The 27,924-nt window shown below is 32.7% G+C and overlaps 1 protein-coding gene and 1 pseudogene across 2 annotated transcripts in view; both read left to right on the forward strand.

The window, feature by feature from the left end:
• LOC145278031 (uncharacterized) overlaps nt 1-27,924 on the forward strand; it is a 133,013-nt gene that overhangs the window by 94,750 nt on the left and 10,339 nt on the right. For both annotated transcript variants that reach the window (XM_080130248.1, XM_080130247.1), the window contains exons 3-4: nt 8,920-9,071; nt 20,300-20,365. In XM_080130248.1, coding sequence (XP_079986374.1) covers nt 8,920-9,071; nt 20,300-20,365 — 218 coding nt within the window. The remainder of the gene's footprint in view (nt 1-8,919; nt 9,072-20,299; nt 20,366-27,924) is intronic.
• LOC145278449 (U2 spliceosomal RNA) lies at nt 16,880-16,999 on the forward strand (annotated as a pseudogene).

The following is a 27,924-nucleotide window of genomic DNA, read 5'->3' on the forward strand; positions in this document are numbered from 1 at the left end:
TTCTTTATCTTTTTCTTTCTTTCTCTATCTTTTTCTTTCTGTCTCTATCTTTTTCTTTCTGTCTCTATCTTTTTCTTTCTGTCTCTATCTTTTTCTTTCTGTCTCTATCTTTTTCTTTCTGTCTCTATCTTTTTCTTTCTGTCTCTATCTTTTTCTTTCTGTCTCTATCTTTTTCTTTCTGTCTCTATCTTTTTCTTTCTGTCTCTATCTTTTTCTTTCTGTCTCTATGTTTTCTTTCTGTCTCTATGTTTTCTTTCTGTCTCTATGTTTTCTTTCTGTCTCTATCTTTTTCTTTCTTTCTTTCTCTATCTTTTTCTTTCTTTCTTTCTCTATCTTTTTCTTTCTTTCTTTCTCTATCTTTTTCTTTCTTTCTTTCTCTATCTTTTTCTTTCTTTCTTTCTCTATCTTTTTCTTTCTTTCTTTCTCTATCTTTTTCTTTCTTTCTTTCTCTATCTTTTTCTTTCTTTCTTTCTCTATCTTTTTCTTTCTTTCCTTCTCTATCTTTTTCTTTCTTTCCTTCTCTATCTTTTTCTTTCTTTCCTTCTCTATCTTTTTCTTTCTGTCTTTCTCTATCTTTTTCTTTCTGTCTTTCTCTATCTTTTTCTTTCTGTCTTTCTCTATCTTTTTCTTTCTTTCTTTCTCTATCTTTTTCTTTCTTTCTTTCTCTATCTTTTTCTTTCTTTCTTTCTCTATCTTTTTCTTTCTTTCTTTCTCTATCTTTTTCTTTCTTTCTTTCTCTATCTTTTTCTTTCTTTCTTTCTCTATCTTTTTCTTTCTTTCTTTCTCTATCTTTTTCTTTCTTTCTTTCTCTATCTTTTTCTTTCTTTCTTTCTCTATCTTTTTCTTTCTTTCTTTCTCTATCTTTTTCTTTCTTTCTTTCTCTATCTTTTTCTTTCTTTCTTTCTCTATCTTTTTCTTTCTTTCTTTCTCTATCTTTTTCTTTCTTTCTTTCTCTATCTTTTTCTTTCTTTCTTTCTCTATCTTTTTCTTTCTTTCTTTCTCTATCTTTTTCTTTCTTTCTTTCTCTATCTTTTTCTTTCTTTCTTTCTCTATCTTTTTCTTTCTTTCTTTCTCTATCTTTTTCTTTCTTTCTTTCTCTATCTTTTTCTTTCTTTCTTTCTCTATCTTTTTCTTTCTTTCTTTCTCTATCTTTTTCTTTCTTTCTTTCTCTATCTTTTTCTTTCTTTCTTTCTCTATCTTTTTCTTTCTTTCTTTCTCTATCTTTTTCTTTCTTTCTCTCTCTCTTTCTTTCTTTCTCTCTCTCTTTCTTTTTCTTTCTTTCTTTCTTTCTTTCTCTTTTTCTTTCGTTCTTTCTCTTTCTTTTTCTTTCTTTCTCTATCTTTCTTTTTCTTTCTTTCTCTATCTTTCTTTTTCTTTCTTTCTCTATCTTTCTTTTTCTTTCTTTCTCTATCTTTCTTTTTCTTTCTTTCTCTATCTTTCTTTTTCTTTCTTTCTCTATCTTTCTTTTTCTTTCTTTCTCTATCTTTCTTTTTCTTTCTTTCTTTCTATTTCTTCCTTTTGTCTTTCGTTTTTTGTCCTTTCTGTCGTTTTCAACTTCAAAACTTATTAACCGATCATTATGAACTTTTTAAGATAACTCCTCATCGTAACTGTCTAGGTAATGTGGGCTATATTTAGTTTTATACAAACGTGAAAACTGGCTATTAAAAAAAAAAAAATGCACTCATCGATCCCAAAACTAGAGGACAGTTTTATTTTTTATTAAATTATAGATACCGTAATATAAGAGATCGAGTAATAGATTTTTTTTTTACTTATATTCAAATCTTTTCTACCAGAACCGTTTTTTTTAAACGTGCTCTTTGAAAACCTCTTACTATAATTCCTTTCGCTTTTTGGATAATTATCCTACTCATTAAATTTAAGCTAAGCATACAATCAAATCAACTTAAATATAATCTTAAAAAAAAAAAAAAATTAATCGTAAGCATTTCTGATGAAAGGGAATCCGTCTTCCGTGACCTCCCTCCCCATAAAAAAAACTATGATTAGGGTTTAAGATGTCAGATTAAGGTTTAATTTACAATTAAATCTTCCATTTTTTTTTTTTTAATTTTTAATGTTTAGTAAATCCAAATCTTTATTGCTTTTAATCGGGTTAAAACGGAATTGTGGATTAATTTCAGGGGATTAAATTTGACCATATTGTTTGGTAATAATTTAATTCTTATTTACAAACTAGTTTTTTTTTCTTCTTTTTTCAACTATAAACAAAAGATAAAAAGTAGCTGACTTATTTATGAAGAAATCGAAATGCATTTCGGTGAATTTAATTTCTTAATAGAATTTTTTTATATAATTGTTTTTGATATTTTACGTTATTAAATTTTTGTTTTCAATAGATAATCGATTCATAAAAACAATAAAAATAGAATAACATAAAATAATAAAACAAACAAAATAAAATAACAGAACAAATAAACGTGCAAGTCACGTAGAGACGAAAAACAGATACACGAGGGATCGTGACACAATTTTAGGAGTATAGTTTTTATATATTTTTTAATAGTTTAAATGCCTATTCACTACTGAAATCCTCCACTCTGGGACAGATGGCGACATACTGAATGTAAGTAATGAGCGGTTGCAATCTGGCATCTACAGGGTGGTCAAAAAGTCAGGTAACATTTTAAAGAAAAACGATATTAGCAATACACGTATATTTAAGTACCATACATTGAAATATAAAATGAAACAAACATGAAATATGTTTATTTTGTTAATTGTCGTCCATTTCTCTCTATCAATCGCTGGAAGCGATTAACCACTGATTGTGTAACACGTGTAATCATGTCAGCTGATATCCGCGCAATCTCCTCTTCAATAAATAACTTTAAAGACGCTATTGTATCAGGCTTCTTGCCATAAACGCTATCCTTTACATAGCCCCAAAGCCAGAAATCAGGAGGGGTAAGATCCCTATATAAGATTATAATGGATCATATTGTTTTTTCTACCTTTAACATGTTACCTGACTTTTTGACCACCCTGTATACAGATACTAAACTAATATGTACAAGACGTCTTTGAATTAAGTCCCACTTTATGCTGTTATATTCATTTTGCCTCATCTATGGAAACCATTCTCCCCTAAAATGAGATAAGAACTTTTGGTCTGTCAGGCGGTTCCTAAATCGTAACTTTGTTTTTATTGTTTCTTTAATTCCCATCTGGGACACATTACGAGGGGATTGCTTCTGTCTCTGCTTTATCGTTATTTTCATGGCAAGTGCTCGTCTGAGCTCCAATCTATGGTCTTCCCTTGCCAAACTTTCACGAGAAACACTCGTCTAGCTGAAAACACTATCAATAATTTCCCTCACTCTTTATCCGTGCCTAAACCTAAACATAGATTCCATGAACAAACCTTTTTTCTTAGCACTGCACACCTGTGGAACTCTCTTCCATTTGCCTGCTTTCTGAATTCAAGCCCAATGTAAACAAATTCTTGATGAGCCGTTCCTCTTAAGTTATCCAATTTACCAAATTTCCACTACTAACAATTATGTCATTGTCCCATTGACCACTGTACACTTTTTAACCTATCCTTATTCTCGAGTGACCTCTGGGCCTTGATAAGTGGTGACTTCTTTGTAAAAAAAAAAAAAAATAGTCATCTTCAAATCCAATGTTAACAAATTCATGCCATTTAAACAGTCTCCGCAAATATTCAAACATGGTGCATCCATCAATTATTCTGTCTTTTATCAAGTTCATCATGTCTAAATTCACAATGATTTCATCTTATTAACCTTTATCTTCGAGTAGCTTTTGGCCTTGATTACTGTTGATCCCCCTCCTCCCTCAAAATAATACAAAAAATATTGCTTAAACTCTGGAAGCATCTCTTCTCCAAATTGAGATAATGACCCTTGGTTTGCCAAACTGCCATTAAAATTCTAGCCTTTAACACTATTAGTTGCTTATTTTTCTACTTCAAATATGTGGAAGAACACATTATCAAGAAACTACTTTCCTGTCAATTACAACATGAACCATCCTTGCTAGTATTCATGTTCGGTACATTCCGTCGATCATTCTCGGTCTCCTTTGAAAGTTCTTCATCTCTTCCATTAAAGATAAAAAGTAGCTGACTTATTTCTGAAGAAACTGAAATGCATTTTGGTGAATTTAATTTCTTAATAGAATTTTTTTTATATATGTATTTTTGATACTTTACGTTATTAAATTTTAGGTCAGGAAGCCGAGATCTTCAAACAGCTTGATCTGGCAACATCAGTCAATGGGCTGATACTGCCAGATCAGGCTGTTTAAAGATCTCAGCTCCCTGCCCCAAAATGCACCAAACATTGATAGTGCTTTTTTTTTTGTTCTCAATCATGTTCTGCAAAGTTAAAAACAAGTTTTCGCCTGTAAAACAACCAAACCAAACCAAACACCATGAATAAATATTTGAAGATGTAAATAACTTTAACGATTTATGACCTGAGTTATGATGTAGATGATAAAAAAATATGTATTTTTAATTCTAGTTATAGAATAATGAGACTATGATTGTCTTCAAACTGGAAAAATTATGAACAATAGTTAAACTACCACTGAGAATTCTTGCATTTCATAAACTTACCTTGATTATTATCCAGTGCTTGAAAAAGTGTGTTTATGACAACAAACGAAATCCTCCACTCTAAGACAGATGGCGGCATACTGAATGTAAGCAATGGACAGTTACAATCTGAAGATATCTGGCATCTACACAAATACTAAACTAATACGTACAAGGTGTGTTTGAATTAAGCCCCACTTTATGCCGTTATATTCATTTATTTACAACTGAACGAATTAGTTCAACCTGGTCATAAATGGGTAAGCATAAAACTTTGTACCAAAATAACTGAACCCAAAACAAGCTTTTATATGTCATAAAAAAAAAAATCACCATGAATAAATATATGAAGATGTAAAAAAAAAAAAAATCACCATGAATAAATATATGAAGATGTAAAAAAAAAAAAAAAAATCACCATAAATAAATATATGAAGATGTAAAAAAAAAAAAAAATCACCATGAATAAATATATGAAGATGTAAAAAAAAAAAAAATCACCATGAATAAATATATGAAGATGTAAAAAAAAAAAAAAATCACCATAAATAAATATATGAAGATGTAAAAAAAAAAAAAAAAATCACCATGAATAAATATATGAAGATGTAAAAAAAAAAAAAAATCACCATGAATAAATATATGAAGATGTAAAAAAAAAAAAAAATCACCATGAATAAATATATGAAGATGTAAAAAAAAAAAAAAATCACCATGAATAAATATATGAAGATGTAAAAAAAAAAAAAAATCACCATGAATAAATATGTGAAGATGTAAAAAAAAAAAAATCACCATGAATAAATATATGAAGATGTAAAAAAAAAAAAAATCACCATGAATAAATATATGAAGATGTAAAAAAAAAAAAAATCACCATGAATAAATATATGAAGATGTAAAAAAAAAAAAAAAAATCACCATGAATAAATATATGAAGATGTAAAAAAAAAAGAAATCACCATGAATAAATATATGAAGATGTAAAAAAAAAAAAAAAAAAAAATCACCATGAATAAATATATGAAGATGTAAAAAAAAAAAAAAAATCACCATGAATAAATATATGAAGATGTAAAAAAAAAAAAATCACCATGAATAAATATATGAAGATGTAAAAAAAAAAAAAAATCACCATGAATAAATATATGAAGAGGTAAAAAAAAAAAAAAATCACCATGAATAAATATATGAAGATGTAAAAAAAAAAAAAAAAATCACCATGAATAAATATATGAAGATGTAAAAAAAAAAAAAAAAATCACCATGAATAAATATATGAAGATGTAAAAAAAAAAAAAAAAAATCACCATGAATAAATATATGAAGATGTAAAAAAAAAAAAAATCACCATGAATAAATATATGAAGATGTAAAAAAAAAAAAAAAAAAAAATCACCATGAATAAATATATGAAGATGTAAAAAAAAAAAAAAAAAAAAATCACCATGAATAAATATATGAAGATGTAAAAAAAAAAAAAAAAAAAAATCACCATGAATAAATATATGAAGATGTAAAAAAAAAAAAATCACCATGAATAAATATATGAAGATGTAAAAAAAAAAAAAAAATCACCATGAATAAATATATGAAGATGTAAAAAAAAAAAAAAATCACCATGAATAAATATATGAAGATGTAAAAAAAAAAAAAAAAAAAATCACCATGAATAAATATATGAAGATGTAAAAAAAAAAAAAATCACCATGAATAAATATATGAAGATGTAAAAAAAAAAAAAATCACCATGAATAAATATATGAAGATGTAAAAAAAAAAAAAAAAATCACCATGAATAAATATATGAAGATGTAAAAAAAAAAAAAAAAATCACCATGAATAAATATATGAAGATGTAAAAAAAAAAAAAAAAAATCACCATGAATAAATATATGAAGAGGTAAAAAAAAAAAAAAAATCACCATGAATAAATATATGAAGATGTAAAAAAAAAAAAAAAAATCACCATGAATAAATATATGAAGATGTAAAAAAAAAAAAAAAATCACCATGAATAAATATATGAAGATGTAAAAAAAAAAAAAAAAAAAATCACCATGAATAAATATATGAAGATGTAAAAAAAAAAAAAAAAAATCACCATGAATAAATATATGAAGATGTAAAAAAAAAAAAAAAAAAAATCACCATGAATAAATATATGAAGATGTAAAAAAAAAAAAAAAAAATCACCATGAATAAATATATGAAGATGTAAAAAAAAAAAAAAAAAATCACCATGAATAAATATATGAAGATGTAAAAAAAAAAAAAAAAAATCACCATGAATATATATGAAGATGTAAAAAAAAAAAAAAAAAAAAAAATCACCATGAATAAATATATGAAGATGTAAAAAAAAAAAAAAAAAATCACCATGAATAAATATATGAAGATGTAAAAAAAAAAAAAATCACCATGAATAAATATATGAAGATGTAAAAAAAAAAAAAAAAAAAATCACCATGAATAAATATATGAAGATGTAAAAAAAAAAAAAAAAAAAAAATCACCATGAATAAATATATGAAGATGTAAAAAAAAAAAAAAAAAAAAATCACCATGAATAAATATATGAAGATGTAAAAAAAAAAAAAAAAAATCACCATGAATAAATATATGAAGATGTAAAAAAAAAAAAAAAACTTTAAAAGCATTAGAACTATTTTTCCAAAATTACTGGATTCGGCATTAAATAACCTGAAAACGGTTGACATGTCATAAAATGAAATAACCAAACCAAACTTCCATCTCATTCACCGTTACACTTGAATGGCTTTTGACCTTTGTATAACTGAGGATCCACTAGTTAGAACCCCCTCTTCCGCCCCCCCCCCCCCAACATTTTTTTTTTAATCTTGTAAAGCCCTACTCCTTCAAACCGTGATAGTGTCACTTAGTCTGTCAGCGATCCCTAAATCTCGGCCCTTAATCCACTTTCCATTATTTGTTTCTATGCAAAATTATTTTTTTTTTTTATAATGCTTTATTTAAGAAGCTTATTCGAAAACTGTTTGCAAATCGAGATTAAATACAAGATAATGCTTCAACTGAAATATTTTCTTGTTGTTTGATTAAATATAATCATAAAAACCTTGTTTTGGATAATTTGATTTTGTTTTCATTTTTAGATAATGTCTTCCAATCTGAATTAGTTGGATTACTTGGACTATCGTTCTCATTGAACGTTTTTGAAGTTTTGAGATGAGGATTGATTATTTATACTTTTTTTTTTTTTTTTTTTTTGGACTATCATTCTCATCTTGAATGTTATTTTAACAATGTTTCGGTCAATTTAACCTCCGACCTTCTTCAGGTGTACCATTGGACTTGGGGATTGTACCATTGGACTTGGGGATTGTACCATTGGACTTGGGGATTGTACCATTGGACTTGGGGATTGTACCATTGGACTTGGGGATTGTACCATTGGACTTGGGGATTGTACCATTGGACTTGGGGATTGTACCATTGGACTTGGGGATTGTACCATTGGACTTGGGGATTGTACCATTGGACTTGGGGATTGTACCATTGGACTTGGGGATTGTACCATTGGACTTGGGGATTGTACCATTGGACTTGGGGATTGTACCATTGGACTTGGGGATTGTACCATTGGACTTGGGGATTGTACCATTGGACTTGGGGATTGTACCATTGGACTTGGGGATTGTACCATTGGACTTGGGGATTGTACCATTGGACTTGGGGATTGTACCATTGGACTTGGGGATTGTACCATTGGACTTGGGGATTGTACCATTGGACTTAGGGAACGTACCATTGGACTTAGGGAACGTACCATCTGTCTAATTTGAGACTTAGTGGATAAGTACTTGGTAAAATTCAGTTGTCAAGTTCCACCTTTCTGTATGTTGTAGGTTCAATTCTCAGTGTGGTCGACACTCAAAAATAAAAATTGTGAGTTACTTACGACTTCTACCCAGTCATGGCTGACAGGATGAGAAAATTTCATGCAGATACCCCGATTTGACAGAAAGATTCCAGAGTTCGACAAGATGTACCTGAAGAAGGCCGAAGGTTACACAGGACGAAACATTGTGCAAATAACACTCAAAATAAGAACAGCAGTCCGAATAATCCAATCAAAAACGTATTTGTACAGTGATTGAACAGACAGCCTTCACAAAAATAGTATATATTTAATGCATCTCTATTCCCCTTTTCCCACCACTCTTTGTCTCATTGATCCCCTGCAAACAAATCAACCAAGCATACAAGATTATCGAATGTTAGTATTATCTAGATTTTTTGTAGATACTTTTTTATTTATTTATTTATTTTGTTAATTTCTTTCTTTCCAGTTTTTGAAAACAAAGAGAAGATAATCCTTGTTATGGACTACGCTGCTGGAGGGGAACTATACGAATACATCAATAAGAATAAGCCATTGTCCGAGAAAGAAGCCCGGAGAATGTTCCGGCAAATTGCTGCTGCCATTTATTACTGCCATTCGGTGAGTGGAAAATGTCTGCGACAATTATGTTTGATTCTTAAACAGGAATTGATTTTAATTATCTTTTCTTCTGCCTGCGGATCTTTTGAGAGTGGGGGAAAATGTTCTTATTCATTGGTTTTGGAGTTGGAAGAATGCTGCATCCTTCTTTATTTAACGAAGAACACATCGCCTAATGATGTCTCTAGTTGGCTGAAACATACTCATAAATGTGTAGCGATACCCAAGTGTTCATGTAAAAATAAATAAAAGGTATATCTTGCTCTACCTTGGTATTGAGCACCTGTAAAGATGGTATAATGATATCGTTTGCACCGGGTGTCCATACAATGGATATATGTCACAGACTCCTATAAGGACCAGATATATATTCTGACGCTACATGTATCAGATTACTTAGATAAGTACGTTTTGCAGCTTTAACAAAAGAGCTACAATTATATTGCAAGGTATCCAATCACGCTAAATGTTTACAATGCACAGCAGCAATATATTACATATGAAAGATGCCACTGAGGAATTTCCATAGGTCCCACTAGTTTCATATGAATCAGATAATATAGTAGCAGAGGCACACAACCTTACTTCGTTGTAAATCACCCTTAAATCTAATATTTTAATTAATGCGCAGATTTCATATATATTATTATAGTGTCAAGTCTCTATCGATTATTATATATTATATTGTACCCGATATATAATAGTGATTGCATTAGTTTCCTCGATATCCTTCTAGTCAGAATCCTTTCTAAAAAGACATTGAATACTTATGGACGGAACTACATGAAGGTTGCCAACATCCTAAGTGAAAGTGTTTCTGTGGAATGAACTGGATTCAACATTAGCACATACACGTAGTCGCTCTCCTAGTGTTTTTTGGTCCTGGATATGACCTTAAACTATATCCAGTGGTGAGGCCCCAGCTTGCGGGCTTTGGGGAGTGTGAAGCCACCCTTTAATTGCCATTGCTCCCAGATCCACTTTGACCCGGAGTGGTAGTACCTGTTAGGGTCCCAACTATGGGTTAAATAGAAACTGACTTGAAAACAACAAATATATTCTATTCAAAAATTTTCCTTAAATCTTTGGATTTGGCATTAAATAACGTGAAAAGGGTTAATATGCCGTAAAACAAAAACAACCAACCTAGTGTTTTTGAAATCAATCAAGAACCTGCTTTGTTAATCGTCTTCAATCCAAAGTAGATCGATAAAAAAAAAGTATATATTGTTTGTATTTACACATGTTGATTTCTTTTTTGTCATAAATCTGTTATAGATTTAAAAAGAAGAATAAATTCGCTTGCTGCTTAGCAACTGCAACTGTACAATAGAATGTGCTTATCGAATTTTAAATGTCATTTGAAAACAACTATTTCCTGCTTGTTGCACAGAACGAGGAGGAGGAGGAAGGTGTCATTCAGCCGGCTTATTGGTCGATACTATATGACCGAGACCAGTCGCCAGACCATTGCGGTCATTTCGTATATTTTTTTTCTGTTATAATATTAAATGTTGATTTAGCCAGAAACAAACATTTTTGAAAATATACCTTTGACTGTGGTCAAAATCTACCCAGCAAAATTAACGCTTACAGATGACACAAAATGAAGCAACTGCACACTTTTGTTAAAGCTAATGTCTCTGGTTAGTCATAACTAGTCGACTGAAACATACTCATGAATGTGTAGCGATACCTAAATGATTATGCAAAAATAAATGAAAAGTATATTGTGCTCTACCTTGGCATTGAGCACTCTTGTATGAACCTGATTGAATTCATTAAATATTTTGCCTCTGAATTATATGAACTTGTAAATAATATACATTACAGTTGAAAACTGCTGGGTCCTTCAGCCTCACTTTCTTTTTCACCTTGAGCCGGAACTTTCTTTTCTCCTCCCACTGTTTTCTCTGCTTGAGCAAAAGCACAGTCGCCTATCCGTCTGAGTTCGGTCTTTTATTCCTCTCGAATCTCGGAATTTTCACGGTTAGTCTCACCCTCTTTCCCATAAAACCAACCACATCTACCACTTCTTCCTCTTCTTCCCCCTGTGTGTTGACAGCAAACAGAACAGACTTTCTGTCTTCTGGAGGTGAGTGCATTAGATGAATTGCTTGTACAACAGGGTGTCCCAATAAAATGTATACACTCTTTAAATTATCTCAACTTGCTACATGAATACGCTATGCCACGTTCCCAAGAGATATTTAAGAATACAGAATGGCACTTCCATCAGGATGGAGCACTTGATAATTAGCTAGTTTCTATATTTGTTCACAGTATTTTGATGTATGAAACTTTTCTTTCTCATAATAAATGTTGGTTTTATGGTCATTTAAAGAGTGTATACATTTTATTGTGACACCTTGTATATAGTAAATTGAAATATGTATATTTAATGTTTAAACGCTAGACAACACAAAGATTTTAAACGAATGTTTATTTAAGTCGATATATTTCGATGCAACCCATCTTTTTTAATATTTTTTTTTAATTCAGTTTAATTACCATTTTAAACAACGCTTTCAATGCAGGAACACACATATGAATGAATTAATGACAAAAGTCTATATTCCAAATTTCATGATGTTGACCATCTTACAATTTATTCCTTTAATTCAGTTGACATTTACAATTCTTGACAGTATCTGTTTCATAGCGAAAAACGATCACTTATTATATCAATTAGTGAATCTATTTTGCCCTTAACTCATCAGAAGAAATAGCAACAATCAATTCACTGAAAGGAAATAAGATGCAATTGGGCATGAGTAAAAATAAAATCCAAAAATTGGAAGAGAAGCTGCAAATGCCTTATATTACGCCATTTTGGATTCTTAAATAAGGATTGGCGTATATATATATATAAAAGGAAATATAAGTGAATAAAGAATATTTCCAAAGACATACATACATACATACATACATACATACATACATACATACATACATACATATACTGTTACATATTCCAGAGACGTACTATAGTTTCATTGACATGGATTGATCTTTTACAATTAAAAATGCTGTTAATCCATTAAAATCCTCAGCAGCTGACAAAATAAAGTCAATCCATGTCGATGAAACCATACATATTTACATGTCTTCAGATATACTTCAGTTGGAAATATTCCGGCAGGTGGCGTGTTGCATGTCTTACTGGATGGAGCATAGGCATCTTGCCTGTTTGGCGGTCGTTGCCGGACTCTCCCGGTATTGGTGATTGATACCTTTATATATCTCGCTCACCCGCCTATGTTAATTAGTAGGTGTCTCCACAACAGTATAGCTCTCGAATATGTAGCGTAACTGTTAAGTAAATAATCTGTATTTTAGCTTCTGGCATTTTTAACATTTTTCGTTTCTCTGAAATTCTCAATTCTCTAGCAATACTATTCTGTCAATTTTTGGTCTACAGACTTGGAACTTGACATATAGAAGACTTGAACCTGGAAAACAAATGCGATTCAGTTTTTATCCGGTAAAAATAGCTGCTATGGGGTAAAAATTGAAAAACATTGGAATTTGGCAGGTGTAAGTGCACACAAAATATTTTTTTTACATTTGATATCACTATTATATATTGGGTACAATATAATAATCAATAGAAAATTGGCTCAATAATAATAAATATGAAATCTGCATAAATTTAAATATATTTAAGCGTATGTTATGATCAGGCAGTGCTGGGCAGACTGCTAGTTTATATATATATATATATATATATATATACACACACACACACACGCACAGGAAGTCTTGCAATGAAGACCAAACGTTGATGAACGCATAACTTGGTTTGTTCCTTTTTATTTCTCTATTTCTCTCTCTCTCTCTCTCTCTCTCTCTCTCTCTCTCTCTCTCTCTCTCTCTATCTATCTATCTATCTATATATATATATATATATATATATATATATATATATTAGTAAGTTATAAAATATAATTATGTGCCTGAAGAGTCCCAGAGTGGATGAAACGCGGAATATTCAGTGTAGCTTAATTGCCATATATATTTTATAACTTACTAACGAGCTCTACCTACGTATTGAGCACTTTTGAAGTAAATACTTAAAGTTTACGCATAAATTTATACTCTCGTATATTAATTTTATGTGAGTAAATGAAGTAGTTATATATGTAATGGGATGATTCCAATATTTCTTTTGATTTTGATAAAATGCAAATGTACACTTGTGGGGGGGGGGGGCGTGATGTAAAGATTTTAGTTTTGCCGGTAGTTTAAAAATCAATAAATATTTATTATTTTATCATAAGTGTCACGATCGATAATTTAAATTTTGAACAAAAACGAACAAATGAAAAAAATGGAGACTTGTATTTTGGCATCGGAAAATAGGCACACATTTTTACAATTCCGATATCCCCAAAAGTTATGATTTCCAATTAATCGTTCCAACACATCTGAGCATCGGCTGAAGAGAGCTTGATCTAGGTATCTAAACCGGTCCCCTATTATCAGGTTTGAAACCGACAGTAATGATGACGTATCTCATTTAAACTTTCTGTAAATTAATATATATATATATATATATATATATATATATATATAATACGTTCTTATTTTCAGAATTTTTCCTTATAATAGAGCACTCTGTTGGAATCCTTTTTCAATATATATATATATATATATATATATATATATATATATATATATATACAGACACTAGTGTTTGATGTTGCAATTATCAGTGCAGGTAGTGACGATTGCTACTGGTGTTCCATTTGCTAGGACGTTACTTCCAGGCTATGATCAACCGCCACGAGAATTAAAGGAAATTTAACAACTACAAATGCCAAATACGGACACAATGTTAAGACAGTCAATAGTGCTCAAACGACCGGAATTTAACATCGCACAAGGTTAACTAACTTCCATTTTATTTTATATTTCTCAGTGTTCAACTTCTTAAAGGAACTAATAATTGTAAGTAATTATTTTTATGCCTACAAACATTAGTGTTTCGTGCTTTCGCAATCATCAGTGCAGGAAGTGACGATTGCTATTGGTCGGGGGGGGGGGGTTCGAACTCCGCTAAAAAGCTGTTTCTGTTATACATCACTTTTCCATCGCCATAGAAAGATTAAAATCATTTGAATTTAACGATATATATGAACGAACGAAGAATTTTATTTATTTATTTTGACGTTGGCTACAAATCAAGATATCTTAAATGAAGATTATAAATTTGATTAAAAAATAACTTTTATAGAGGTTTACTACTGAATAAAAAGCAACTGCTGAGCTTCTTGGTGGTGATGTGCACTCTACTAAATGATAGTGTTCTTTTTTCTTTTCTTTTTTTTTTCTTTTTAATGAGAGAAAAAAAAGTTGATTCATTTGTTTGGAACCATTCAAGTTTTATTTTAGAAAGAGTCCCTTTCAACTCCTCCATCTACCCCTTAGTTCAGCTAATTATATTCAAAAAGCTTTGAAGAGGTAAAGATGTATGCCGCGGCTCAGGAGGAGTAGCAGCAGATAATCAATTCACGGTTATTACGGCATTAGAGTTAAATTTAGGCTAACAGATGACCCCTTGTCTAACCCCATGTCCTCTTTACATTTAAAATAGCATGCAGCATTTTCCTGTTTATATATACGTGTGTTACAGTAGAGCAGAAAAACATCGTTACCGTCGTTTTCAAATCCAAACAAAAGGCGGCCAATATCGGACTCTCTTCAGCCTCTGTTCATATCCGTCTCGCTGGAAATATACCGACGATACCGTTGTTCTGATTTTCTGTGACACCTGCATGAATGAATATTATGCTCTTCATTTTAAATTTCTCTTAATAAGCACTCTGCTAGAGTTCTCTTCCATTAACCTTACATAGGTGTGTGTGTGTGTGTGTGTGTGCGATGTTCATAAATTCCAGTCGTTAGAACACTCTCTGACTATTTTACTATTATGCTTGCATTTGGTATTTACAGATCTTTAATTCCCTTAATCTTTAATCTTCCGTCTCGGATTTTTCCTCCTTTTTGATTTTCTCTTTTCTCTTCCATGCCCGTCTCTTCAGCCTATGTCCATCTCTATTCATCTTAAACAGGACTCATCAGTGTGCTTATATACATAACTGTCACAGGATTCGAACCCTTGACTAAAGTTCTCTTGTCCGTCTCTCCCCTGTCTCTTGCCCGTCTCCCCCCCTCTCTCTCTCTCTTCCGTTGTCTCATTTTTCTCACACCCCATCCTTTTTTCTTCCGATGCATATTTTGTCCCCTTCCTCAACGCCCATAGTTTTTCTACATCTTCCTTGCCGCCCCCTGTCCCGCTCCCACTCTTTGGAAGACAAGATAATTACGACATCTTTTTTTCTCCACCCAGCCTCTTCAACAACCACCGCAGCCGCCTAAACACTAAATCACTCTTAAAGGTTATCTATTTTGTGCTCTAGTTCAAAATAAAGCGAAATATTCTGAATGCGTCAGGTCAAAGGTCAAATGTTGTACTATTTTTATTTTGAAATCGTACACTTTACGCAATTGCCGATTTAATTTAGGGTAGAGCCTTGGACTGGTGACCGCAAGGTTTTCAAAATTAACTTGTACTGGTAGACTATGCTACCGTTTTTCAGGTGCAAAAAGCCTGATGTAATTGGGGCACTTTAACTGAACTCGAACTCCAACCTCCAGGCAAGTCTAATGTGAACGTTTCTTTTTCTTTGTGAGAGACATCCACATTTCATATGCCATAAAGAAAACCACTTGTATACGATTGGTGTGTCATAGTTTCGTTTGTGCGATGCACAGCTCGCGTTAGACGTTTTGGAAAACATGTAGTTGCCTTATAATGGTGCATAAGAGTTTTGAAGTATGATTAGCAATTCAAATCAATACACAATGTAGAACCCTAGGATACGTTTTCTTTCTTTAAGGTTACTATGTGGAATATGTTTTTCCTGTCCCTGGTTACGGTATTTTCCCGGCCTAACTGTGTTATTTATAATATTATTTGATTATATACATGTGTATTATATACTGTACTATATTTTGTTACTAATTTTTAATGCCGTATCCCGCATTTCTTGCGTTTATATTAAAAATATGTTATGGTATAAAATAAAAGATGGTCACACACTTTTAGAAGACACTTATTTTGAATAAAATTTAAATGAGAAATTTGAAAACTTTTGAAGTGTCGAAAATAATGATAAAATCATTTTTATTTACTTTATTTTTTTCTAGTAAGTCAATATTTTGTTAAAAATAGCTTCATCAGGATAGGAAGTCCGGCCCGCGCTTTTTTTTTTTTTTTTTTTTTTTTGAATTAATGAAGAAAAGAAAAAAAGAATCTCGGACCGGACTTCCTACTCTGATGAAGCTATTTTTAGCGAAATATTGGACTTACAAAAAAAGTAAATAAAAATGATTTTATTATTTCTGAGACTTCAAAGTTTTCAAATTTCTCATTTGTATGTTAAGGTATATATCTTTTATAATATCGTCGAAATTGTTTCAAACAACAAGCTCAAGCTCAATGAAGCTTCAGAGCTTATGTATATACTGGTTAATTGCACTCCAATTAGCAAAGGAAATAATCGGACCACAAGCATAATTTTTATTTTGAGTTTTTTCTTTGCCTATAGTTTCTTCTTTAGAATCTTACACGTGATTCACAACCCGTAATGAAACAGTTCTATAGACTAAAGGCAGTGTTTTTAGTCGCGTGCAATCGATTCTATAAGTCACTCCGTCGGTCGGTCTGTCTAACACTTTTGTGCTTGGCCTTTTTGGTTAAGATCAAAGATCTGTTGTTAATACATGCTGCTCTTAGCTTTTTAACCTTTTCTTGGCCTTTTGGCCCAGATCAAAGTGTAGTATCTGTTCTTACATGTTGTACTTATGTTTGTAACTTTGTGATCACTTTTCTGTATTAATTTAATGTAAAACGATCATCCACTTTACAATCAGTCAGTCTCAAAGCCATTGAAGTCATTCTCCAGATCATTCAAGTTGTTTTGAAGGATACCAGTTATTTTTTTTAATCATTCAAGGCGTTCTTAAGGTCATTCAATTCATCTTTAAGTTCATTAAAGTCATTCTAAGTCATTTACTTTAAATTTAAGTCATTTCAGCCCATTTTCCGGTCATTTTAGTTTATCTTTAAGAATTTCATATCAATCCTACATTCACACATTACACGAGAGCACGCGACTAATGGCTATCGGCCTTGTTCGTTATGAGTTCTGAAACGCACGTAAAATGCCAAGTCAACAAGTGTGTGTGCATATGTGTATATATATATTATATTATTTAGGCATCATTTTTTCATTGAAGCAAATATTATTAAATACAACAGAGACACTTTGCTTTATGGATCTTTTTTTATTTTTCAATCTTCCGTATAATGTTTTGTTTTTATATTGAAATCAAAAATATTAATAAAAGTTCCATAATTGTTGCTGTCACGAGCGCTTTCGGTTCGTCAACGAATCATCATCAGGTGTTGAAGTAAAAGTGCGAAGGAGCGAAAATGAGAATTAAAAGTGAAAACCAAAATATACAGTAAACGGCGTTAGGTGATAAGTTAAAATATATAGAGTCGATATAAAATCGATCAAAAAATCAAAAAATCGAATTAAAAATATAGGTCGATTAAAAATTAGAGTATTAAAATCGGCAAGTTCGTGGACACTTAACAAAGTCCGTCCACTTCGAACTACGCAAGACATTTTAGAACGTTACTGCTTTTCTCGAATGCAATATCATTTATAGTACCTATTTACAGTGCCTCCCCACGGGACAGTTAGACACCAGGGTCGTTTTTAAACGTGGCGAAAAGGTACAAAAATAAAAATTGTCTCAGTCACGAAGGATTTCTCCTCCACCGAAAGAGAACAAGAAATGGAACTGCAGCATCTGAAGAACAGATACTACACTTTGATCTTGGCCAAATCATTCATAGTAGGTTGAAGGGTTCTAATGTATGACGCTTCACGTATTTTTAATTTTTTCATATTATTTTCATATTGTATAATTTATATGTTAACGAGGACCTTTCTAAGATTGGAGGGGAGGCAGTTATGGTCTTTTATCAAATGTTTATATATAGAATTAGTATTATTTAGATGCATGGTTATTATATATATATATAATAGCAAAACTGGTAAATAGTGAAAACTTGAAGGTGCTCAATACTATTGCAGAGCAAATATATATATTTTTTTTATTTTATTACCGTTGTATCTGTTTAGTTACACATGTTTCCGCTATCGGATCGTATCAACGATCCAGTAAGTTCGTCAGACTTGGACAGAAGTGGTTATTATTATGTGAAAAGACGATATCAGAAAATAACGATTAAAAAGGGGGGGGGGGCGTTGTCGAATCTAAATGAAGACCCTCCCTTTTTTTTTAAATCGTTGTTTTCTAATATTGTCTTTTCAAATCATAATGACCACTTCTGTCCAAGTTTGACGAAGTTACTGAATCGTTGATACGATTCGGTAGCTGAAACATGTGTAACTAAACAGATAAAACTGTAATAAAATAATGTGTGTGTTTAATTTCAAGTAAACAATTTACATGATCACACCATAGACAATGCCAATCTTTCGGTTAACTAATGGCCTCATCAAGTAACCTAAATTTCCTATTTTATAAGAAATATATTCTTTGAATGAAGACGTAAAAACAGTCAAGTTTATAAATCCTGCAATTAAGAAAACTGGCCACGTGTTAATTACTCGCAGAAATAAGAAAGAAAGAAAAAAAAAATGGGGGGGGGGGAGAATATAGACGGGGGCGAGATGAGTAACAAGTTTGAATCATATTCTTTAACCCCCTCACCTCGTCTTTGTTCTGTAGATTATCTGGCGATTGTTAACCGGAATTGTGACACCGAACTTTTAACCTAATTATTCCCGGACGGTCCTTGCTATCTGGTTAAGGTTTCTTTAACCTTCTCTATTTACCTCCTTCTTTTTCCACATCTTACCTCCCACCACCACCAATGGCCACATTTTATTCATTTTTTTTTCTTTCTTGGTTCTACGAGTTATGACCCGTTTTCTTAATTGCAAAATTTAAAAAACTTGACAGGTTTTGTGTTTTCATTCAAGGGATACATTTCTTCTGAAATAACTTTGAGTCACCCGATGGGGTTATTAGTTGACTGAAACATCGGCATGGTCTATGTTGTGATCATATAAATTGTTTACTTGAAATTAAATAAAAGTACATCTTGCTCTGAGCACTATTAATAACCTTGTTAAATTCATTGGTCTTTATCTTTCTATATCTTAACTGGGAATTATATATATATAATGTATATTTCATCTTAATCAGGACTCACCAATCTGCCTATATATAACTGTACTACCGGTCGCAGGGTTTGCATTCTTGACTAAAGTAACTCGTGACTTCTATCGGTCGGACACATTAGCTCGTTGGTGACTTTTTAGCTAATCAAAATAAAATATCGTCCTAAAATATTTTACATTTGTTTCGAAATTTAGTTTTAGAATTTATATTTTTACAATTTTTTTTGTTACGCAGGAATCACCGCTTATCAAGTCCCTGGGGCTACTCGAGGATAAGGATTAATGGGTATACATTAGTCAATGTGATTATAGCGTAGTAAACATAAGAAGTGGGAATTTGGCAAATTGGACTACTTAGGGGGACAGTTTATCAAGAACTTGTTTACATTGGACTTGAAGACTATCAGATTGTAGTCAGCTGGAAAGCAGGCAATCGGATGAAAATTCCACAGGCGTGCAGTTCTAAGAAAGAAGCTTTGTTCATGGAATCTACATTTAAGTCTAGGCACAGACAAGGAGTGCGGGAAATTATTGATAGTGTTTTCAACTAGATGAGTGTTTTACGTGAAAGTTTGGCGAGGGGGGGGGGACCATATATTGAAGCTCAGACGAGCACTTGCCATGAAAATAACGATAAAGCAGAGACAAGCTTGTAATGTCTCTTCTGTGGGAAAGAGGTTGCAGGGAAGAGAAAAGGGCATCCCCCACTAAGCTACGAAGTCTATTTTGAACTCTGTCAAGTCAGGATAAGCTGCTTCTAGCAGCTTATCCTGCCCAGATGTGGCAACAGTACCTCATCGTTGGGTTTTATATAGGTAGAGATTTGCATCAGGAGTGACTTTTTGTTTTTTTTCTTTCTTTATAAGATCAAACTTATAATCAGAAAAATTAATGAAAACCGTTTGATTTGTTAATTTTCTTTCTTTCTATTTATTTTAGCATGGCATTGTGCACAGAGATTTGAAATTGGAAAATATTGTTTTAGATGAAAGCGAAAATATTAAGGTAAGTCCTTATCTGAAAGGTTATATGATTTCTTTTTCATTTTCCAGTCAGATTCATTACTGGATCAGACGTGTCTGAAGATATTGGCTCCTTGATCTAAAATGCACCAAACATTGATGCTATTATTTTTTTCCTTTCCCTTTTCAAAACCCAATCAAGTTCTACAAAGCATAAAAAAAAAACTTTTTCTACAAAACAACCAAACCAAACACTGTTAATAAATATTTGAATATATAAGCAACTTAAAGCATGAAGGCATTTTTTATTTATTTTTTTCAAGATTACTGGATTTTTCATTAAATAATTCGAAAAGGGTTGATATGCCATATAACAAAACCAAACCAGAAAGATTCCTGATTTTCACAAAAAAAGAAAATTATTTATTGGCAGCTTGGTCTGTTTTATAAATTGTGTTTTTAAATATCGCCCCATGTCCATGGTGTATCGGTGCCACATCTGGGCTGGTGCATTGACCACTAGTCTCATACTATTGAACAGCATGCAAAAAACAGTCTCCAACCTAATCGGTCCTGATACCTTTGAAATTCCTTCCCTGCTAACTATTTCCCCAACTGCACCCAAATGTAAGAATTTAAATGTATATGAACAGACATCTAACTGGACAACTCTAATTAAGGATGCCCACTATAATAGTCTCTAATCTCTGTAACTCTTTTATGTCTTAGTGATGGTAATCTAGTGGTTAACGACATGGACTTGCGATCTGGGTATTCCAAGTTCAAATCCAGTTCATTCCACAAAAAATCACTTTCACTTAGGATGTTGGCAACCTTCACATGGTCCCTCTTGTAAGTACCCTATGTCTATCTAGAAAAAATTCTGGCTAGAAAAATATCTGAGAAACCAATGCCAACAATACCATCTTTAGATTCATATATGATGAATGATAAGGCAGCTTATATATGTATGTGTGTGTGTGTGTGTGTGTATATATATATTCAAGCACGTCTGATTGAACAGGACAGTGTTTTTTTCCAACTTATAAAAATATTTTTTCAATTTGCTGAGCGGTCTTTTTTATTTCAGTTGGTATGTTGTATATAATGGCGCCCAAAAGTTGTTCAGCCATATTCTTTTCAAGTGCTTTCTATCTGTACATTGGATCATCGTCAGGAGCGATTGTTTTTTTTTTTTTTTAAATTTTTTTGAGGCTTGATGTATTTATAGTTAGTTTTATTATTAAAAATTTTTTATTTTTGGTTATAAAGTGGATGTAGAATGGGTAGGGGCGAATTATTTTTATTTTTGATTTTCTTATTTAATTTATTTAGTTTCTTGTTAGTTATTGAATACTCTTAATATATTTGTACCTGTATTAAATGAGATCCGGTTAAAAAGAGGCTGTAGTTTTTTTTATAAGTATGACTTCTAGTAATTTTAGTCGTCGTGTGCAATTGTTAAGGTATCGAATTTTAGTATTTTTAGTAAAAATATTTTTAATATCGGACGACTGTAGGTTTTTATCATGGGATGTTAGGTGTTGTTTATGGCATTATTGTCAGGTAAATAATAGGTTAGTCGTCGGGAGAGTGTTGTTGTCGTGTGGCCTATGTATGTGTTGTATGTGTTTTTAGAGTAGGTTCGGAGACATTCTCCAAAGATGCAAATAAACTCATACAATACATTAGCTTGGTTTAGCATGATTATTGTTTTTAATTATTAAATTGGAGGTTTTAAATTTAGTATAATATATTAGTTTAATCTTTTTGTACTGGTCAGTGAGTCGGGTGTATCTTTTAATTAGGTTTGTTATTTTTTTCGTCTGTTTTGTAGTTAGTTTGTAGATGGTTTTTATAGTATACATTGATGGTGTCGTTTTTGTTAGGGTTTATGTTTTTATTGTGGAGTCAGTTTAAATAGTTTTATGTGCTTATCGACAATTTTATTGGGAAAATTATTGTTTATTAGGGTTTGTTTAGTTTGGTAGTTTTGTAAAATATGTCAAGTTGATGCTATATCGTATAGCAAATGTTTTTATAAGGGCAGTTTTATATTTTCCTGGGCATTTGCTATGGTAATTTAAGAGTATTGCATTATTGTTGGTAGTTTTTTGTATGTTGAGGTTATGTATTTAGTGGGGTTGCTTGAATCTACTAATACGTCGAGAAATGGTATTTAATACCGGGACAAATATACTAACTGTATTCAATAATTAACAATAAACTAAATAAATAAAATATAAAATAAGAAAATCGAAATTAAAAATAAAATTATTTGCCTCTACCCATCATATTTATAACCTCTCCCCCCCCCAAAAAAAGAGAAAAAAAATAACTATAAAAAAAAAAGAAAAGAAAACGACAATAGCAATCGCTCCTGACGATGGTCGGATGTACCGACAAAAAGCGTTTGAATGGAATATGGCTGAACAACAACTTTTGGGCGTCATAATATACAGCATGCCAGCTGAAATAAAAAAGACCGCTTGGCGAATCGAAAAGATATAAAAAAAAAAAAAATCGGATAAAAGGAGAACTATGTTGTGTTTAATCAGACGTGCTTGAATAATGATTTGCTGGCAAAATATTTTAATCTGCAGAAAACTAGTCTTGTCTTGAATTTTGTGAATCTTGTTAGTGTTTCCATTCAACCATCTTCCAATATTTGGTTATTCTACCCCCCCTTCACCCGTAACATAAAGAAAAGAATGTCTTTCTAGACTTCAGTGTCAATTCACTTCCTCCATTGGAATGATAAACCCTTTATTTATTTACTCCCCCCCCCCCCCGCCACTGCCCCGCCTCCAACTCTCTCTATTTGATGAGGATTTTTTTTTTCTTTCATGTGTTTATCCTTTTTAGAAAATTTTTAGTTCTACTTACTCTCCATTTTAAAAATCTTTTGCTTTTTTTTCTTGTCTTTCCTTTCTCTTTTTCTTCTCATTCACTTTTCCTTGTCTTTTTTTGTTTTTTCCTCCTCCTCGTTTTCCTTTCTCATTCTCGTTTTCCTCCCCCTCTTCCTCTTTTTCCTCCCCCTCTTCCTCTTTTTCCCCTCTTCTTCCTCCTCTCTTTTCCCTCCTCTTCTTCCTCCTCTTTTCCCTCCTCTTCTTCCTCCTCTTTTCCCTCCTCTTCTTCCTCCTCTTTTCCCTCCTCTTGTTCCTCCTCTCTTTTCCCTCCTCTTCTTCCTCCTCTCTTTTCCCTCCTCTTGTTCCTCCTCTCTTTTCCCTCCTCTTCTTCCTCCTCTCTTTTCCCTCCTCTTGTTCCTCCTCTCTTTTCTCTCCTCTTGTTCCTTCCTCCTCTCTTTTCCCTCCTCTTGTTCCTTCCTCCTCTCTTTTCCCTCCTCTTGTTCCTTCCTCCTCTCTTTTCCCTCCTCTTGTTCCTTCCTCCTCTCTTTTCCCTCCTCTTGTTCCTTCCTCCTCTCTTTTCCCTCCTCTTGTTCCTTCCTCCTCTCTTTTCCCTCCTCTTGTTCCTTCCTCCTCTCTTTTCCCTCCTCCTGTTCCTTCCTCCTCTCTTCTTCCTACCCCTTTTTTTCTAACTTTTTCTTCCTTCTACCTCTTTTTATTTGTTTCAATCCATTTCACTCTTTCCAACTCCATCAGTCTCTGATCTTTCTCCCTTCATCTATTTTTCCCTTAGAGGGAGACATGTGGGTATGTCCATGGGTGTGGGTGTTTGGAATTCCTGGAATTTGTTCCATTCTGCTGTTTTCACTTTTCAAGTCGTAATTGACAGACCTGAGAGTTGGCTATGAAAACATGGGAGTCTGCCCCCCCCCCCAACTCTTTCTCACTTCATTCTCCTTGTGGGGTGGGGTGGTGGTAATTCAGCCGCATAGATAGGTGTGGAGGGGGTTGCCCTAGGGATGGGAAGAGAACCGCCAAAAACTCTTTTGTCTGTCTCTGCACCAGGTCTGTTCACAAGTACATACTGATAAGCTTCATCAGGAACCATGATGCGCGTGCGCGCACACGCACGCGCACACGCACACGCACACACGCGCACACACACACACACACATAATGTTGTAATTTTATTTATAAATCGTTTCTATCAGATAGTTTCAAACTAGGCAAATCCACCACCAACAAAAAACACTTGTTTCATTCGTCTCTTTGCATTCAATGATTTCTATTAATAGAACTTCCCTCCACCTAAATATCTACGGCGTGGAACGATAAAATTGTCGCCCTAAAGAAAACAACACTACGGCTTTATTTTAAAACTTTTATTGAAAAAGATCAATTCAGGTAACTTGATCATGTAGTAGAGCTGACCTCTATTCAATGTAGCCGGCCTCAGCCTCACTATGTGTCTGGAATTGGGAGAATGCCTTTTCCACAAGCGCCGGCAGGAGCTCTGCGAATATTTGGTGGATGGTGGTGATCAGGTTGGCTTTGGTGTTGTGGGAGGTCATGTTTGTGATGTTCCTGACATAGAACTAAACAACGTAGTCCAGCGGGTTCAGGTCGGGGGAAGTGAAAAGGGTACAAAGTCATAGCACTCCTTCTGAAGCCAAGCCTTGGTCTCTTTGGACTTGTGGGCCAGCACCGAGTCCTGTTGCCACACCCAGGGTCTGCAGTGGCTATGTGATTGCACCAGGCGATACCACACATTTTAGAACATCCAGGTACGCTTTGGTGTTGACTTTCATGCCGATATTGAAGATGTGAGGTGGCATGATGTGGCCCTCATTTGAAAGCACACCGAAGAACATAATCGTGGCTGGAAACTGTTTTCATTACCCTGGGCATGCCCCTGTGATTTGCGGCAATCCAGCGATGCATTTTGAGGGTGTTGGCAATGGTCCTGTTGTTATAACTTGGAGCATGAGGTGTACAGCGGTGCATCTCCAATCTTGCTTGTTGAACATTATGTCACTTTCAGACAATGATAGAAGGCTTCTATCACTCTTGGGATTTGTATACAACTGACAAACTAGTAGATTGTCTGCAACAAAACAAAGAAAACCGGTTTTCATCAAGTGGAAATGGAATCATTACATCCTTTCTAGGGCAACAATTTTATCGTTCCACCCTGTGTGTCACATATATATATATATATATATATATATATATATATATATAATACAAGATTAATATTTTCCCGCACCATAACCTCGTGTGTATGTGTGTGTATATATATATATATATATATATATATATATATATACACACGCCAGGTAAAAGGTATTTAAGAGTAATAACTAATGAATTTAACAAATTTATGAAGAGTGCTCAATAAAAGAACAAGATATATTTTTATGAATATAAACAAATTTTTGAAAGAAACAATGTTTGAGGATTCGTTTATTCTGTGGAAAGGAACCATTTATAAAGTAGCCTGATGGGTACTTTTAGTTTTAATTGACCATTTATCCGAAACTTTTAGCATATGCAGTATCACAACCATATAAAATTGTTTATAAAAGTGAACGTGTCTGTATGTGTGTGTGTACATTTCCCTATGCAATAACTCTGTCAATTTTAAGCTTACAGATTCGAAATTTGATATACAGGGTACTGAGATTTGGGAAAATCGATGTGATTGGTTTTCGGACAGAAATTTGGTGATACAGGGGTCAAAGTTCAACGATTTGACCTTTGAGAACTCTACCAAACTCCTCCTACAATTTTGGGTCTAAACACGTGAAATTTTAGATATAGGTTCCTTGGACTTTGATCTAACTTAATAACTTTATTTGAGCCCTAAACAATAAATTTTAAGGGGTCATAATAGGGGTCAAAGTTAAAAAAATTGACCGTTTTTTTGTTTTTTTGCTCAGCATACACCTCAAAACACCCAGGCAACGCCGGGCACCCATGCTAGTATATATATATATATATATATATATATATATATAATCTTTAAAACATTGTTTCTTTCATTCTCCACATTTTCAAACTGTGGTAACCAGGAAAATTATAGCTAGTCTGTTATTTTGCTTACTGTTTTTCCTCTGAGGATAGGTGCTATTCTTTGAAACTTCATGAAATAAGTTAATAATTTTTAATCTGCATCCTTTGATTTGAATAATAGTTGTAAAATCTAATTTGCAAAATTTAAACTTATTTTATATGTCAATACTTTATCTGGAATATTGAGCATTTTCATGTGGTTAGGATTTTCTTCCAAATATTAGTATCAAAATTTATTTAATTTCTTTAAGTTTCCAAAATTCTTTATTTTGTAAACTTTAATTTCTGAGCTATACACACACACACACACACACATGGGGGACGTTCCAAAAGTAATGGCTCCTATTTTTAATCTGCCCAAATGAATCAGAAGGGATTGCAAATTGCATTGTTATGATGACTGAACTTAGGCATTCATAACCTGATAGTTTCATCTCTCTTGCAGATATTGACGATGTGAGACTCTAAGACAGTAACCCCTGTCATGGATGTGTCTCAGAAGCAGAGATGCATAATTGAATTCCATTTATGTAAAAAAAATTGGACATTCACTGGCACCTGTTGAACGTTTATAGAAGCCAATGCAGTTGATGTCAGCTCAGTTAGGAGATGGGTTTGTTGATTTTGGAGTGGTAACAGATGTGAGTGACAAAGCGCATTCTTGACTTTTACAACAAAGCCTTTTTCGTCACTGACAAAAATGCCTTTAGAATGGTGGTGACTATGTGGAAAAATAAATTCTGGAGCACTCGTCTTAATAGTTTCATTCTCGTTTTCATAGTTCGTCAACCTTTTTGATTTTGAGTTAAAATAGGAGGCCTTACTTTTGGAATGACTATTGTATATCTACTCATATATAAAAGGCACTTGGCCTGTGTGAGTTCATTCCTTATAGACTCCAAAACGGCAGGTACGATTTTTAAAAAAATGTTTATTTTTTAATTTTATACAAAATTTGCTTTATGCATTTAGGACTGCCTTTTTGTATTTCGTATATATTATTATAGTTAAAAGGAAAACGCATTTGGGTGTCATCAGCTAGAATTGAAACCAAAACTGTAGCATTCAAAGCTGGTAACGCTACCCCTGTACCTACATCGGTCCTGGATATGACCTTAAACTATATCCAGTGGTGAGGCCCCAGCTTGTGGGCTTTGGGGAGTGTGGAGCCACCCTTTAATTGCCATTGCTCCCAGGTCCACTCTGACCTGAAGTGGTAGTACCTGTTAGGGTTCCAACTATGGGTTAAATAGAAACCGACGTGAAAACAACAAATATATTAAAAAAAATTTTCTTCAAAATCTTTGGATTCGGCATGAAATAACCCGAAAAGGGTTAATATGCCATAAAACAAAAACAACCAACCAACCAACCAACCTGTACCTACATGACAAGCATATGAAGTGATTAAAAACTAAAAATTAACTAAGATGAACGTACAAAGTGTATAACGATTTTTTTCAATTTTGACCTCTTAAAAACTATTTTAACTGGCTAAAGATCCATAAAAGAATGGTGCGTAAAAAATCCCATCATTTGAGACCCCTAGTGCCGCTCTGTGACTTTTAGTTTCAGAGGAGATGGTTTGAAAATACGGAGACAGACAGACATATAGCCTTTTATTAATTAGATATATACATATAGCTATAAAAGTGAAAATGTGTGAGTGAAGACACTTCTCAAC

The sequence above is a fragment of the Euprymna scolopes genome, chromosome 6 (genome assembly GCF_053919585.1).
Source record: "Euprymna scolopes isolate OS-2025 chromosome 6, ASM5391958v1, whole genome shotgun sequence".
In the NCBI taxonomy this organism is placed as follows: Eukaryota; Metazoa; Mollusca; class Cephalopoda; order Sepiida; family Sepiolidae; genus Euprymna; species Euprymna scolopes.